This window comes from Nuphar pumila, chromosome 8 (assembly GCF_984573655.1).
Source record: "Nuphar pumila chromosome 8, dmNupPumi1.hap1.1, whole genome shotgun sequence".
NCBI classification, from domain to species: Eukaryota; Viridiplantae; Streptophyta; class Magnoliopsida; order Nymphaeales; family Nymphaeaceae; genus Nuphar; species Nuphar pumila.
In genome coordinates this window covers 7,103,493-7,119,847 of record NC_143256.1, presented here as the reverse complement: position 1 = coordinate 7,119,847, position 16,355 = coordinate 7,103,493, and the positions used below count along the sequence as shown (strand labels likewise).

The window sequence follows — 16,355 nt, the reverse complement described above, 5'->3', positions numbered from 1 at the left end:
TTTGCTCCCATGAATATTTTTTAATCTCTAGCAACCTCTCCACATTTGCCCTCTCTTCTGCAAGAAGTGTGATTCGTATTTTTTCTGAACTTGGAGGCACATAACCACTCAAATTACAATTTTCCAAGGTTGTTACAAAATCCTTCCAATAAGGATTTCTAGCCGCATTAAATGGGAGTGAACTAGAATAAAAATACCTCCCAACTTTTCTATCCAATTCTTCTCTTCCATATGTATTGAATGTTGCTTGTATCGTTCCTCTACCTCCTACATTGACTTTTCTTTTCTTTTCTTTTCAGCATATTCTTGGTGGAATCGGCCATTGCCTTTCTCTTCTCATATTTTTCTTGTATTTTCTTGTATTGTCTTCGCATTGCCTCATCAACTTTTCTGTAAGCTGAAATGACATGTCCTGGTATCTTCAACAAATGAGCATTCACTCTTGTGTAAGACCCAACAAAATCTCTTTCGCAGAGCTTGCATCGAAATCTCTTGTTTCCACCACCTCCTTCTCCAGTTTTTGCAAGTTTATCTACATGTACCCATAATGGCAGCATAACTCACATGTTGGGATAAGGATGACGTAAGTCTTTTCCCTTTATCCGTCATTTTTATCCTGAAAACACAAAAAAAAATACATTCAAATTTTCAAATCAATTATACTCGACCCCCTCCCCCTATCGAAAACATAGGGAGAAGGGGGGGTTCTGCCCCTCCCCTGCCGACCTAACAAGAGAGCGAGAGCGAGGGGGGCTCGGCCCCTCCCCTGCCGAAAACAGAGGGAGCAGGGGGGGCTCAGCCCCTCTCCTACCGACCCAACAAGAGAACGAGAGGGGGGGCTTGGCCCCTCCCCTGAAATCAAAGGGAGTAGGGTGGGGGCTCGTTCCCTCCCCTGCCAAAAAACAGAGAGGGGCTTATCCCCTTCCCTACCGAAAACAGAGGGAGCAGGGGGGTGCTCAGCCCCTCCCCTGTCGACCCAACAAGAGAGCGAGAGGGGGGGGGGGGTTCAACCCCTCCCCTGTCGACCCAACAAGAGAGCGAGAGGGGGGAGGGGCCGAGCCCCCCCTCCCGTGCCGAAAACAGAGGGAGCAGGGGGGCTCAACCCCTCCCCTGCTGACCCAACAAGAGAGCGAGAGAGAGGGGGGGGGGGGGGGGGCTGGCCCCTTCCCTATCGACCCAACAAGAGAGCGAGAAGGGAAGGGGGTTCTCGGCCTCTCCCCTGCCGACCCAACAAGAGAGTGAGAGGGGGGGCTCAGCCCCTCACCTGTTGAAAACAGTGGGAGCGAGAGGGGGGGCTCGGCCCCTCTCCTGCTGACCCAACAAGAGAGCGAGAGGGTGCAGGGGGGGCTCGGCCCCTCTCCTGCTGACCCAACAAGAGAGCGAGAGGGTGCAGGGGGGGCTCGGCCCCTCCCCTGCAGACACAAGAAGAGAGCGAGAGAGGGTACGTACCTGCGAAAGGAGAGGAGGAGCCTGGGAGGTGGAGCTGGGGCGTCGGTAGGAGAGCGCTCGAGCTCAGGGGGAGAGGAGAGGAGAGATTAGGGGCAAAAAAAAAACTGCCCTAATCCTCCTTTTCATCAGGGAATTTTTTTTTAACTCCAAAAAGTGGACAAAAATGACCCTGGGTGCGGACCGCACCCAGGGTCGTGTTGACCGCACCCGCGTCGCGTCGACGCGGGTGCGGCATCTATTTTGCCGAGTCCCTGTGACTTAACTTAGAAGGAACAAGAACATACATTTAGTTGTTTGATGTCTTCGTTATTCTCTAGTAACTAAGCTCAGACACAAGTTGAAGTGTTTGATTTCCATGTCGAAAAAGATAACGAAGAAAATCACTTCTTTGTCTAAGTCAATATCTGTGGCCTATTTGATTCGAGCAAGTACAACCCGAGAGGTGTTTACACCTGATGCCCTAAAGCCATCTGGTTTGGGAGTCACCGTCCCAAAAGCCCACTACATGAACTTTATAGAGAGCCCAAGGGATGTTGACATTGTATATGACAAGAAGAAAACTATACGTAAAACTATAAAAATAGATGGTCTAGTGACTCGAGCAATTATGTCGGAGGGATACTTTGTATCTAGTGCCCTAAGGTCGTCTAGCCTAGAAGTCACTGACCCAAAGCTCGTTTACACGAGTCACGAAAACTGAAAATTTGATATAGTGCTCAACGAATAAAAAAAGTGTGAAAAATTAGAAAAATTGAAAAAGAAAAAAAAAGAAAATCAAGAGCATAAAGACAAAGTTCACTGCTTAAGAATAATTTTGGGAAACCTGTGCAGAAAACATATAAATGAGGATAAATACGCAATGGCATGTGTGTATTTGATTTTCCGAGAATAAAGCATAAATGATTACGATATTTAGAAAAGTAAAGGAAAAAACTTTTATTCTGTGGTAGTATGTAAAGACTAAATATGTTTTGAGAGTGTAATGGCATGAAATATTTGTTTAAACCTATGTCACATGGGTGCGGGCACGGGTGAGGGGATTCGGCACTTCCAAAAAACCCGGGTGCGGGGGTGCGGCAGGGGCAAAAATGTAAATATATATATCATGTATAGTGTATATGTATGAGGTCCATGACATTTATGCCCAACTTACTTTTTACCATTTTTTTATCTTATATGGTTGTCCCCAAAGATGATTGTGGAGCCTGATTTATTGTTTTTACCCTTGTAGGAAGGGGGGTCCGGGGGCTCCCCCCGGCGCGGGTCCAGGGGGGGCCGCCCCTGGCGGGGGTTATAGGGGGGCAGCCCCCCCCCCCCCCCAAAGAATTTTTTTTAAATTTCGCAGCCCATTTCATAGGGCAAAAAATTAAAAAAAAAAATCCAAAAAAATGGACAAAAATGACCCTGGGTGCGGTCAACGCACCCAAGGTCGGGTTGACCGCACCCGCATTGAGTCGCGTCGACGCGGGTGCGGCACCCTGGTAGCCGAATCCCTGTGACATAGGTTTAAACAAACTCCTTAATTGTCTAATGCTTCTTAAAGTTGAATTTGTATGTATACATGACAGAGATGTTTGTTGGTAACATCACCGCAAATCATCATGAGACATTACTCGTCCACTGGGGTAACCTAGGGGTTTAAAGGGCTTGTTGCATACGCTAAATGTAATCGTGATTCTTATGACAGTGAGTTCGGATTTGATTTGCATGTTTTGATATTTCTGTTGAGGGTCAGTTTGCTCAAGGACTAGCAAACGATAAGCATGAGGGGATTTGAAGACTTTACCTGCGTGTTTTGGAGTAGATTAAGTCTTTTAGGAGTTTTTATTAGCATTTTTATTTTTTTAGGAATTCTAATTTTTGAAAACACGTTTTTAGAAGAATAGTTTTTAGAATTTTGAAAAATTAAAAGGAGTTTTCAAAAAAAAATGTGTTTAGACCTAGGTTTAGATTATAAATAATATTTTTTAGAGAGGGGATGGTGTCCTCCCATTGGAAAAAGTGCTAGCCTCTTCTCTCCCTCTCTTCTTCGTTTCTTCTCTCTTTACTTTCGTTTGATCACCGGTTCTTCCTCATTTCTTCCCTTCTTTGATCTTTATTTCATCGGTCTTCTGATCTTTGCTTTTGTCGGTGCTTCTTACCGTGTCGTCAGAGGGTGTGTTCAACCACGGAAGCGACCGCTTCTTCTTCTCCTCCCCTATCTCTTTAGTGCATCATAAGTATTTAGATTTTTTTTAGTCGTTGCATCCATATAACCATGTTTTAGATTCACATATAGCGTAGATTATTTTTTGTTGCATTATTACAAGTAGCATAGTGTAAAACTTATTGAATAGTTCATTTCTTTTTCTGCGTAGAATAGGCTGCGTTAATTTTTTAGTACATATTGTTGTAGTTCCATATGCGTGAGAGCAGAATAAGGTCGGTCATTGTTGACAAATTCGATTGCTTATTAAACTGACGCAATACCGATCTGATCAAAGTCCAATCACGTCTATACCGACCCAACAATCTCTTGAGTTCAAATTGTGCATGCTCTGCCGAGCGTTGTGTTACAAATCACGCATATCGGTCGATTATAAATCACAAACTCAAAGCTGCCCCGGCAATTTGCGTGATCAAGACATTCAGATTAGACAGATTTGTGGAACTCAGCACAATCACATTTTATAGTTTTCTTTGCTGGATAATGTAATTTTTTTGTTGCAGCATCACCCGATCATGCAAAGCACACACACTCGTGCGTGAACAGTTAACATTTATTAATGCAAATCACGCACCAGCGTGGTTGACGTTAATAAAATTATTTTTTAACTACAACAAGTACTTCATAGATATTTAGTTACTTTAGGTTTTTAATTTGTTATTACTGCATCTTGGTTAGATTAGACATTAATTCATTGTTTTACATTAAAAGTAGTTAATTTGTTTTAACGATTTTTATAGTTAATAGTTAAGTAAGTATTTCATAATCAAGTAGTTTAGACCAGAATTTATTTACTGTTTTAAAGTCAGTAGACCGGTTTACATTGGGTAGATAAGTGCTAAATTAATGTCTAGTAGTTAATTAGTTTGTTTTAGATTTTAAACATTATAATTAATTAGCTTATAGTTTAGCTTAAGTTTTCTTTTTATTCATTACTTAGTTAATGCAATAATTCAGCATTGGTTTATTAGTAGTGTTTACATTAGTTTTAGTTTAATTAGTTAGATTAGACTTTCGTGTTTAGTTAGTTTTAATTCAACGTCTTTCTTGAATTTTAATTAGTTAGTTTTTTTCAAGTTTGTTTTATAGCTAGTCGGAACTTGTTAATTTGTTACAAGTTAGTTGGTTTGTTAGATCTAGTTAGTTTTGATTCTTGTTTCTTGTTTTTATATAACTAACATTAGTTTTAGAAATAGTTATCTACTTTTGTTTTGTGTGTTTCTGATGCAGGGCAGGACCCGATTGGGCCCAGCGTGCCACTCGATCCACCACACAGGGCAGATGAAAGACCCCGTGGAGATGACTCACCAGCAGGGACGGAGCCACGACGCAGGGAGGTACCCCTGCGCACCTACGTCAGGCGTGGTGGAGCTCGCACGCCCCAGAACCAGCTGCAAAGGGAGACTGAACCGGATCGTGGGTCGGATCCAAACCTGGATCCACGACCCGGTCCAGTAAACAGTCTTTAAGAGGCTGTCTAGGGTTGTGTGAAGAGCATTGAAGATTAAAAGAAGCCCAGCCGACTTTTCTTTTGCTGCAGTTTTCCCTTCTTTTACTTATTTCCTGTTTTCCCTTGCATTCTTCCCTGTTTATTGCATTTCTTTTATTAGTTATTGAGACATTTCTGAGTTTAATAAAGAAGTTCAGTCCCACCGATTCACGGTAGGCCATTATTTTCTCTCCTCCTTCAACGTGAGCTGCATCAAAGTGGTATCAGAGCAGCGGGCGTTCCAACTTCATCAGCGGTATGGCTCTTGAGGAGGGAACCGATCCGGTACAAGGCGAAACGCGTGAGGAGGCGAGCAGCGAAGACCCAATGCTGCGTGTCATGGAGGTGTTGACAAAAATACAAGAAAATGTGGTGTGTATCGGTCGGGATGTGGCAACCATATCCCGGCGACTTGATGGGGTCGAAGGCCGAGTGGCTGCCCTCGAGTCCCCGATGGATTCCACTGCGACCTCAAGGCAAAGACTGGAGGGTGCACTGAAGGTCGTAGCAGACGCGGCAGCAGTCCAGCCGACGTCCTGTCAACCAGACTGTGTTGCTGCCCCACGACCAGCAGATCCTCCTCCATTCCCAGGTTTGACAGCCACGGCGTCACACGCAGCAGGTACCCCCCATCCGAACCAAGAAGGTAGGGCAGGGCAACCCCATGTCGTTGGTGCAGTATTGCCCTGGCCTCGAGTCATGGGGGCTATGCCACCGGCCGGGCTGGGCCTGCAGGAACCCAGCGACACGCCGGGTCCTGCCGCAAATTTTGGTCCGAGTGCACCCCAGACCAGGGCTCGGTTTCCTGTGGGTCTGCCGCAGGTAGGGTTGGGTCCGCAAGGACCCAGCAGTACGCAGGACCCCACTGCGAGCCCCAGCGCAGTAACCCGACCCCGGAAAGAGTTGTTTCTCCCTCCTGGTCCCGCGCGCAAAAGCATTGCGATGACCAACCAGCGGGTGGAACCTGGCGAACCCGTGTGGATGGGTCCGAACCCGAAAGGGTCCGGGCCGGAACAGTTTTCAGCAGGACCCAGGCCTGGATTTCGGGGACCATCCGTTGGGTCCCTGGGAGCGGGTCCGGGATCCGAACCCCCTTACCCAGCCAATCCAATTGGGTTTGGTTCGCGGTTCATCCCGAACCAAACCCAACCCATTAGTTTCGAACCCATAAACGAATCCAATACCGACCCAGACCCATATCGGACCCGGACGGAGCTCCAGTTTGGATTTGAGCCGGGTCAGAACCAGACCCATAATCTCTTGGATTGGGGATCGAGTTCAGACCAAGCCTATTATCCCCAAAACTCGAACCTCGATCCCTCCCATCCCTATCTGGGTCCGACGAGTAGTATAGGAGTGGGCCCAATTCACATTCCATCGGGCGAGTCAACCCATCCATATACCCACCAAGGCCCATACCCAAACCCAAACCAACCCGTTTACCCAAACCAAGGCCCATACCCATACCCAAACCCAAACCAACCCGTTTACCCAGACTTGACCCAAAACCCAACTCAATATCCGGCCCAACCCCATATTCCTAACCCACAACCATATTATACCAATTCTACCCGTCCGGAACCAGAACCTCAACCGAACCTTCCCCCGAACCTTGGACTTCCCGTCATTCCAGTACCTTCATACCGGCCACAGATGGTGCCCGCCCACGGGCAAACCCGACCGAGGCAATGTCAGCAGGAACCGGCGCGCCCCGACCGCCGACCCCCCATCAGGAGAGATCGACAGCACCAGCATCCTGGCGAACAATACCATCATATGGGCAATGAAGCAGTTTGGGACGACGACATTTTCTGGAACGAACCTCCTGCAGGGATAGTGAAGCCGCGACAACAGAGACCACCAGACCACTCTTCCACCTATGGCGTGAAATTGGATCTTCCGGAGTTTGCGGGGCGATTCGACGCGGAGCAGTTTTTCGACTGGTCTTATGCAGTGCAGTTTTTCTTCGATTATCACACAGTTGTTGAACATCGTCGTGTTTCGTTAGCTTCTACACGATTGAGAGGCCTAGCACAGACATGGTGGGTGGAGCTACAACGATCAAGGGAGCGGCAGGGATTAGAACGCGTACAGTCGTGGGAGGAAATGCAAAGACTAATGCAGTCAAAGTTCGTGCCTTCGGATCACGCCAAGCGAGCCTACAAGGAATACCTGACCCTGCGCCAAGGTTCCCGAACTGTAGCAGAGTACACCGCGGAGTTCCATCGTCTTTCCCTGCGTGTGCAGATCGAGGAAACAGCTCGTCAGCAGGTCACGAGGTACATTTCGGGTCTCCGCCCTGCTATCTCTGATGATTTTAGTTGTGTCACAGTCGAAACATTAGATCAAGCCAGCAGTTATGCCATGAACATCGAGGACAAGCTGAAGCGGAGGCAGGAATATCGGACGACCCGTAGTGAGCCCTCCAACCGACCCAAGCCGAGTTTCCCAACCAGGGGAGCAAGCTCCTCTAGTGACTCAAAACCTAGGACCGACCTTAGCAAATCTGACCAGTCAGGTCCAGCTTTCCACACCCGGTCCAAAACCAAACCTACTGAGTCGACCCTTCGTTGCTTTAGGTGTCAAGAGTTAGGACATGTCGCGTCCAAGTGTCCGACCGTGAACAAGAACACCCATCTAGTGGAAGGGATTGTCGAGTCTGCGAGTGAGAGTGATAGTGAGGACAATTCATTAGTTGAGGTTGAGGATGAGCGGGGAGTTATAGAGTTCGACGGCAACGTCGAAAGTTTGTTGTCCATCCGTCATGTGTTGATCACACCCCGAGAATTGACCCCATCGAAATGGCTAAGGAACAACATTTTTAGGACTCGATGCAATTGTGAAGGTCACGCTTGTGATGTCATCATTGACACCGGAGCATGTGAGAACATGGTATCTGAGAGTGTGGTGTCTACCTTGAAACTCAACACCGAAAAGTTATCCCAACCCTATAAGATGGCCTGGTTCAAGAAAGGAAATGAGGTTTCCATCACTCAGCGTTGTCTAGTCCGGTTTTCCATGGGGGAACACTACCACGATGAGGTGTGGTGTGATGTGGCCCCTATGCATGTGTGTCACATTCTTTTGGGACGCCCCTGGCAGTTTGATCGCCAGACCACTCACGATGGCCGCAAGAACACTTACTCTTTTATCTTTAATGGCCACAAGATCGTCCTTCTACCAATCCGGGAGACGGGTTTCCCCACAGTTGACAAACCCGAGCGAGTCCCCCGACTCGCAGGCCTCTCGTACCGGCTTTTCCTGGACCACTGCCAGGAAGATGGCTATTGTTATGCCCTGGTGGCTAAGCCAGTGATGAGTTCACCTGTGTCCATTCCCGCGGATGTTGCCCCTCTTCTCGAGGAATTCCACGATGTTATGCCGGATGACCTTCCTGATGGATTACCTTCGACAAGGGTGGTTCAGCATGCCATTGATTTTGTACCCGGGTCGAGTCTACCCAACCTTCCCGCTTATCGCATGAACCCTTCCGAACACGCGGAGTTGTTAAGACAGGTTCAGGAATTACTGAAAAAGGGTTTCATTCGTGAGAGTGTTAGTCCTTGTGTCGTGCCTGCCTTACTTACTCCCAAGAAAGATGGGTTCATGCGCATGTGTGTCGATAGTCGTGCGATCAATCGCATCACCGTCAAATACCGTTTTCCCATTCCTCGTCTAGATGATATGTTTGATATGTTATCCGGTGCCTCCATTTTCTCTAAAATTGATTTAAAAAGCGGATATCATCATATTCGGATACGCGAGGGAGACGAGTGGAAAACAGCATTTAAGACACGTGATGGATTGTACGAGTGGTTAGTCATGCCGTTTGGGTTGTCTAATGCCCCCAGTACCTTCATGAACATGATGACCCAAGTTTTGCGTCTGTGTCTTGGGAAGTTTGTTGTTGTCTACTTTGACGACATCTTGGTCTATAGTTCTTCATTGTCTGATCATTTGAGTCACCTGCGTCAAGTCTTAGATATTTTGAGAAAGGAAAAATTGTATGCCAATGCCAAGAAGTGTGAGTTTATGACATCCAGTGTCGTGTTCTTAGGGTTTATTGTGTCTTCTGATGGTGTCAAGGCCGACCCCGCTAAAGTCCGAGCGATTGTCGATTGGCCTACCCCAAAGACTATAGGAGAGATCCGTAGTTTCCACGGGTTAGCCACCTTTTACCGACGTTTCGTGAGAAATTTTAGTACCCTTATGGCCCCCATCACAGAGTGCTTAAAAGGTACTAGCTTTCATTGGACGCCAGCGGCGAGCAAAGCCTTTACGATCATCAAGGACAAAATGACCAGTGCCCCTGTCTTAGCCCTCCCCGATTTTAGTGCAGTCTTTGAGGTTGAATGTGATGCCTCTAAAGTGGGGATTGGCGCCGTCTTGAGTCAGAATCGTAGGCCTGTCGCCTTCTTTAGCGAGAAGCTGACTCAGGCCAGGTGCCAATACTCCACTTACGATGTTGAGTTTTATGCCGTTGTACAAGCCCTTCGTTATTGGAGGCATTATCTCATTTACAAGGAATTTGTCTTGTACACGGATCATGAGGCATTGAAGTACCTGAATAGTCAGAAAAAGTTGAGTGTCCGTCATGCCAAGTGGGTCAGCTTCTTGCAAGAGTACACCTTTTCGCTTCGGCATCAATCGGGTACCCTGAACAAGGTGGCTGACGCTTTTAGTAGGAAGAACAGCCTGTTGATGACTATGTCGGTGCAGGTCATAGGTTTTGAACAATGCAAAGAGTTATACTCTACGGACCCTGATTTTCACAAAGTCTGGGAAGGATGCACCTCTTCCGCTCGTAACCTTGACCCCCGTTTTTGTATTCATAATGGTTACCTCTTCCGTGGCAACCAATTATGTGTACCCAATTTCTCCCTCAGGCTTCAGTTGATTTCTGAATTACATGAAGGTGGGTTAGCAGGGCATTTCGGGCATGATAAGACGTTCGCTCTCTTAGATGAACGATACTTTTGGCCCAAAATGCGCAAAGATGTTGCCCGTTTCCACGGTCTACCTCACACAATCACTTCCGATCGCGATACGCGTTTTATGAGCCATTTTTGGAAGTCGCTATGGGCCCTGTTGAAAACTAAGCTCCAGTTCAGTAGCGCGTATCACCCCCAGACTGATGGCCAAACCGAAGTCGTGAACCGCACCTTAGGAAATTTATTACGGAGCTTAGTGGGTGAAAATGTCAAAACTTGGGATCTCGTTCTACCTCAAGCCGAGTTCGCCAATAACAACTCCATTAACCGGTCCACTGGTAAATTCCCGTTCCAAGTAGTGTATGGTCGGTCTCCCACCCATGTCGTTGACCTCGCCCCTGTGTCAGATCTCTCAACTCCAGCTCTGGATGCCTTTGATGCCGTTGAATATATGTGTGACATTCACAGACAAGTCCGGACCAAACTTGTTGAAAGCTACGAGACCTACAAAGCTTTCGTAGATCAGGGTCGTCGTGATGTCCATTTCGAGGTCGATCAACTTGTCTGGGTGTACCTGCGTCCAAAGCGTTTTCCTGTCGGTACCTATAGCAAATTAAGTCCTAAGAAGTATGGCCCCTTTAGGATCCTCCAGCGGTTAGGTTCAAATGCTTACCTCCTTGAGTTGCCCGATGATTGGCATATTTCCCCTATTTTTAACGTGGCTGATCTATATGCTTACCGTGGCAACAACAAGTCGACAGAGTCGACTTCTTCCCAACCAGGGGAGAATGATGCAGGGCAGGACCCGATTGGGCCCAGCGTGCCACTCGATCCACCACACAGGGCAGATGAAAGACCCCGTGGAGATGACTCACCTGCAGGGACGGAGCCACGACGCAGGGAGGTACCCCTGCGCACCTACGTCAGGCGTGGTGGAGCTCGCACGCCCCAGAACCAGCTGCAAAGGGAGACTGAACCGGATCGTGGGTCGGATCCAAACCTGGATCCACGACCCGGTCCAGTAAACAGTCTTTAAGAGGTTGTCTAGGGTTGCGTGAAGAGCATTGAAGATTAAAAGAAGCCCAGCCGACTTTTCTTTTGCTGCAGTTTTCCCTTCTTTTACTTATTTCCTGTTTTCCCTTGCATTCTTCCCTGTTTATTGCATTTCTTTTATTGGTTATTGAGACATTTCTGAGTTTAATAAAGAAGTTCAGTCCCACCGATTCACGGTGGGACATTATTTTCTCTCCTCCTTCAACGTGAGCTGCATCAGTTTCGCAGAGTAGTTTTCGTGTGCAAAGAGCCCCCCAAAGATACCCTCAGGGACATGCCCCTTGAGAAAGGGACCTTTAGGCTTGACAGTTCAACTGTAGCATCCAAGCAAACAAAAGAGGCTAGATCACAAGAGAAGAAGACCCTTGCAGATTTTAGTTTTCTTTATTTTTAGTTTTTTTAGGGCCAGAGGGCCGTTTACTTTAAGTTGGGTTGTAATAAGGCCTTTTTAATATTTTTGAGCCCTCAGCAGAGGGTAGCACTTTTTATTTTACTTTTTATTTAAGGCAATAAAGTTTGTCTTTGTATGAAGTACAAGTCTTTTTAAACATGTTCCCTGTGTTCGACCCGGATTTCACCGCTAGTGTAAACCGAAAATTTGATATTTGATACATGGTTTGCACAAACGAGTTTTATTAAAAAATATCTTTTAAAATACTGTCTCGGAAAGTTGCATCAGTGTACAACCAAATGAAGAGCCACAAGGCCCACAATAAGATGTCATCTCTTATGCTAAAGGTGGGATGTTTGATAGTGAAAATGATTGATGTTTTGTATCTTTTGTTACAAAACTTGTGTGTAACGAGATCTATATTTAGTTGATTGTGACATGAAATAAGACATCTAAGTTTAGTTGAATCATGAATGATTTGCATTATCTTGTATTCTACGATTTTCTTTTAGATTTTTTGAGATTTTTTTAGGAAAAATGTGATATTTTTACAATATGATACGCTATGTATCTTATTTTGATCCCGATCGATACGGGTTATGATACTCTTTTTACAACCTTGGTTGCACCCACATAGTTGACCTTATTCATACTGTGTAGGTTTGAGAAACCCCGGATGCACCACGCATTGCATGTAATTGAGTTGATTTCATGTGGTCTGATTTTTATTTTTAATGATAATTGCAAATTGTAGCTGATGTATTGATTTAGCATCTGAATTTGAATTTTTATAGATTGCTGACAAATTAATGATATATAGGTTATATATAGCCGAAATGTGACACAAACAGCAAACAATAAGTTGCTCATACATTAATTTGCGAGCATGCCTTGAACAGCAATGATTAATTAATACACTAAGGTTGTACGATTGTAGTTATCCCTAAATCCTCATAACGTTCTTAATCTCCTCCTAAAGGCTTCCTACTTACTTTCCAGTGACTCACTTATCACTTCACATGGATCCAAAACATCCATACCACCTGCATTGTTTGCCGGATTTGCTTCCATCCATGACAACTTCGCTTTGAACTTCAACTGATCTTGCATGCAAGAGCTAGGTTCAGTGTCTTATTGTGGTGAGAATGGGAAAAAACTCTATGAAATAGCTCCAGGGTTTCTAAATGAACAAACATACGCTAAGGCCTAATGCAGCAAACCAAATTCTACAGCATAACTTTACCATCGTATGACCAAGAGCATCAATACATTTGCATGAAATCATAGTAGAGCATTAGAGCAACAAGATATCTAAGAAAAAAATAGAGAGATATGATTATAGAATATACCCTCGTGAGAATGGTAGCCGCAGTAGAAGATTTGACACAGCACTGACAAGATCAGGCATAGAAATAAATTGGAGAACAATCAGCTGAATAATTGCAAACCATAAGTTCTTGGTGATTCCTTCAGCCGCATGCCGTGCAATAGCATGCCCAACCTAAAATTGAAATATAACCTGAGACACATCAAAAGACTAGAAAACTCATTTGAAAATGAAATCCAGGCCTTATGAAGGACTCAAGCAATTACTGACAGAAACAGGTGAAGAATTTTTCAATTACTAACAAGTTGTTCTAAGAAAAATGCATCACTACAATTAATGCTCTGTTTGGGAGCATTGCATCAAGGTGGAAACACCATTTCCATGTGTTGACAAAACATGGTTTTGCCAAAATGTGGTATTGATGATGGAGTTGCCAAAAACATCCTCTTGTGAATCGTGTTGAAATGTGGTGTTGGGGCAGCCCACTCCATTCCCAATGGCGTTTTGGCAACACCACCGCTCCCAAACAGCAGAGAGCACAAGAGCACTGGGGGAAACCGCAACACACCTCCAATTGAAGGCTCCCAAACAGAGCCTAAGTGGCAATATCAAACATCTCTTCATACCTCATGGCCTATGACAGTCGCTATCTCAGCATTTGACTTGAAATGATCAAGCAAACCAGTAAAGACAACAACTTTGCCTCCAGGAAGACAGAAGGCATTAACAACGGGTTCGTTAACAACAATCACTTCCCAATTCAACCCTTCCAAATGCTGGGTTGCAGGTTGAGACCCTTGAGCCTTACTCGTCTTCCGATTCTGCTGAACCCAAATATCATCAAGGACCTCATCTTCTTTGTGCCATTCAATATCCAACTTTCCTTGCTCACTAGTCAAGGACATCACAGCATCATGACTGTCCGGTGAATCCGATATCCAGGGCCGCTCAGCAGCATATGTCAAATCGCTCCATACTCGTTCATGCCTGATTCCGCGCTGCAGGGCATCGATTATGTCCTTGGATATTAGCCTCACCCTTACACTGTCTGGGTGCAGTGGAGGCAAGATTTTCCTCTTTAAGGAATCTTTCAACTACAAGAATAAAACCCATAATGTTCAAAATGGGAACAAATAAATGAAATGAGGAAAGGAATTGGGTCCATGAAATGAAAGCAGAGGTTACAAATAGAGACAGGTCGAAAAAAATTGCCAATAGCTGACAAAAAGGAGAGCATGTGAAGATCCCTCACTTGATCAAGTTGTGGGAAGCTAACCAAAGCAAATTTAGGTAAATCCGTGGACCTTTCATTTGATCAAAAAAGCCGAACACAAAATCGATACGCTTTGAATTAAAGGATATGGGCAACGATAGGATCAGACTGGTTTTTCTCTCCGACCACATCAAAGAGAATTGAGCAAAATAGGCAACGGTGCAGAGCGCTCACTTGTTCGAATTGCTTTTCTCCAATCTGCCGCTCGAGAGATCGCGAGATGAGGACCAAATGGCTGCGATGCGTATAAGGCACGGTCTCCAAATTGCCGAAATAGACGGTGATCAACATTCCGCCTCCGACCACCACCACCAACAGCACAGCGCGGGGGTTCTCGAACCATCGCCGAGGCCCCCTCTGCCTAAAATGCCGCACTTGGTACCGATCGACGTGGTAAAATCGCCTCCCACCACCACTGAATGCACCTCGATTTAGGCCAATGGCGTCGAATTTCCCCCCGAGCGCCCTCGATTCCTGAGAAAGGATGGATGCGAATGAAACCCCACATGGGAATTCCTTCTGAGGAGGGGATTTCGCCTTGAGAGGCTCGGGATTGAAGTGGGGAATCGATGTTTTGGCACTCCGGAGAGAGGAAGCACACGACCTAGCTGCCCTTGAGGCCAGGGAGTGAAACCTCTTGCACAGAGTCATTCTACGCAGAACCAAATCGAGAGATAAGCAGGAGCGATCACCAACCCATCACCACCATCATTGCCATCAAGGAAATTTGATCCGTCTTTAACGAATTAGGACACATGATGTTTGGGCTACCAACTCCATTCTTTTAATGCAGTGCTCCAAACAACAAAGAGCATGAGAGCGCAGGAGAAAACCGCAACTCTCCTTTGATTCCTCTGTCACAAAGACACATGAACAGGACACGTGATATCTGTTAAGTTCAAAAAATTTTAGAAAATGAGGGCCTGTTAGAATTTGGTAGCTGAGATGGGTGTTTATGCATTTGGTGTTCCTAAGGTAAAATCTTGTTCAAACTAAGGAATTTCGTTTTGAAATCTGATAGATGGGATGGGCGTTTTTGCATTTGGGATGGAAAGTAAAGCCCTTTCTCCTTTGTATCTACCCTAAAGAATGGATTTGGCAGCTGCCTGAAAGTTTAAAACGGCAATTTCTCGCAAGATTTTCAAAATATCGTTAGATTTATTAAAAAACATAAATACCACTATTTAAATGTGATATTTACATTTTAAACCGCTATTTATCATGAAAACCCATGTATTTTTATTTTTAAATAATTTTTATTAATATTTTCTTATAAATTTAATTTTTTTATTGCCAAGATTTTATCAAAAAACACAAGATTTATGAAAATTTTCAAATTCTCTCGAGTTTTTTAAAAAACAAGATTTTGCCTTTTTTAACTTATTTTTTTAATATTATTTTGTGATTATCTTAATAATTTTAACACATGCCACGTTATGATTGACACGGAATAGTTTTTTATTATTTTTTAGCCGATACATAATGATTCAGCTGAGTATTGGTATCGGGCAGATACAGTTGAATCGGCAGCCCAACGGTTCAGGGCTGATACCGATACGGACAACATTGGTTAGGCAGACCCTACGGGGTTATACAACTATACCATTGGGTTTTGAACCTGCAACGTCCCAACATAAGGTGACGTGTACTAGCTGCTCCAACCAGACAAGCGGAGCTCCCGTTGTTCTAAACACCTACTCTTATTACATGTTATAAACTTACCTCCACCTATTTTCCGTTTAACATTTGTCCTAATTTGGGTGAGTTTCATGATAAATATATTTAGCATTATTTGGGTTTGGGTCGGATCTGAATTATCATTATAGTTGAATTAGAATCAGGCTAAAACCACCCATTTTTCACATGAAAATCGTTGATCATATATCTTTTTTAACAGTTGTCATATCATAAGGTCCAATTTTCTAACTGAATTTAAAATTTTATCATGACACCTGGGTAGGATACGGGTCTAAAACTAGAACCAAACTTCAAAAAACATACAAAAGCAGATCTGACCCATATTTTCATACTGGACAGCATATACAAATTTGAACTAGATAGTTAACGTATGCATTTGGACTTGGTCGGATCCATGTTAGACTGGATAAGTGTTAAAGTTGGGTTTGGAAAAAATTTGTCTAATAAGTCTTTTTTTTTACTTGAATTAATAGGTCTATTGTGAGATGACATTCAGAACCGGATCTGGCATATTTTTGTATATGTGCAAGTTTGGGAT

At 44.8% G+C, this 16,355-nt stretch overlaps 1 protein-coding gene across 1 annotated transcript in view; it reads right to left on the bottom strand.

Moving 5' to 3' along the window:
• The window catches only part of LOC149829531 (Peptidase family M48 family protein), a 31,525-nt gene extending 16,630 nt beyond the window's left edge, over nucleotides 1-14,895 (bottom strand). Inside the window, exons 1-3 of the mRNA XM_090016009.1 lie at nucleotides 14,294-14,895; nucleotides 13,473-13,940; nucleotides 12,869-13,020 (exon numbers count right to left, since the gene is read on the bottom strand). Of these exons, the coding sequence (XP_089872135.1) occupies nucleotides 12,869-13,020; nucleotides 13,473-13,940; nucleotides 14,294-14,770 (1,097 nt within the window). The 5' untranslated portion in view covers nucleotides 14,771-14,895. The remainder of the gene's footprint in view (nucleotides 1-12,868; nucleotides 13,021-13,472; nucleotides 13,941-14,293) is intronic.
• Nucleotides 14,896-16,355: the final 1,460 nt, after the last annotated feature.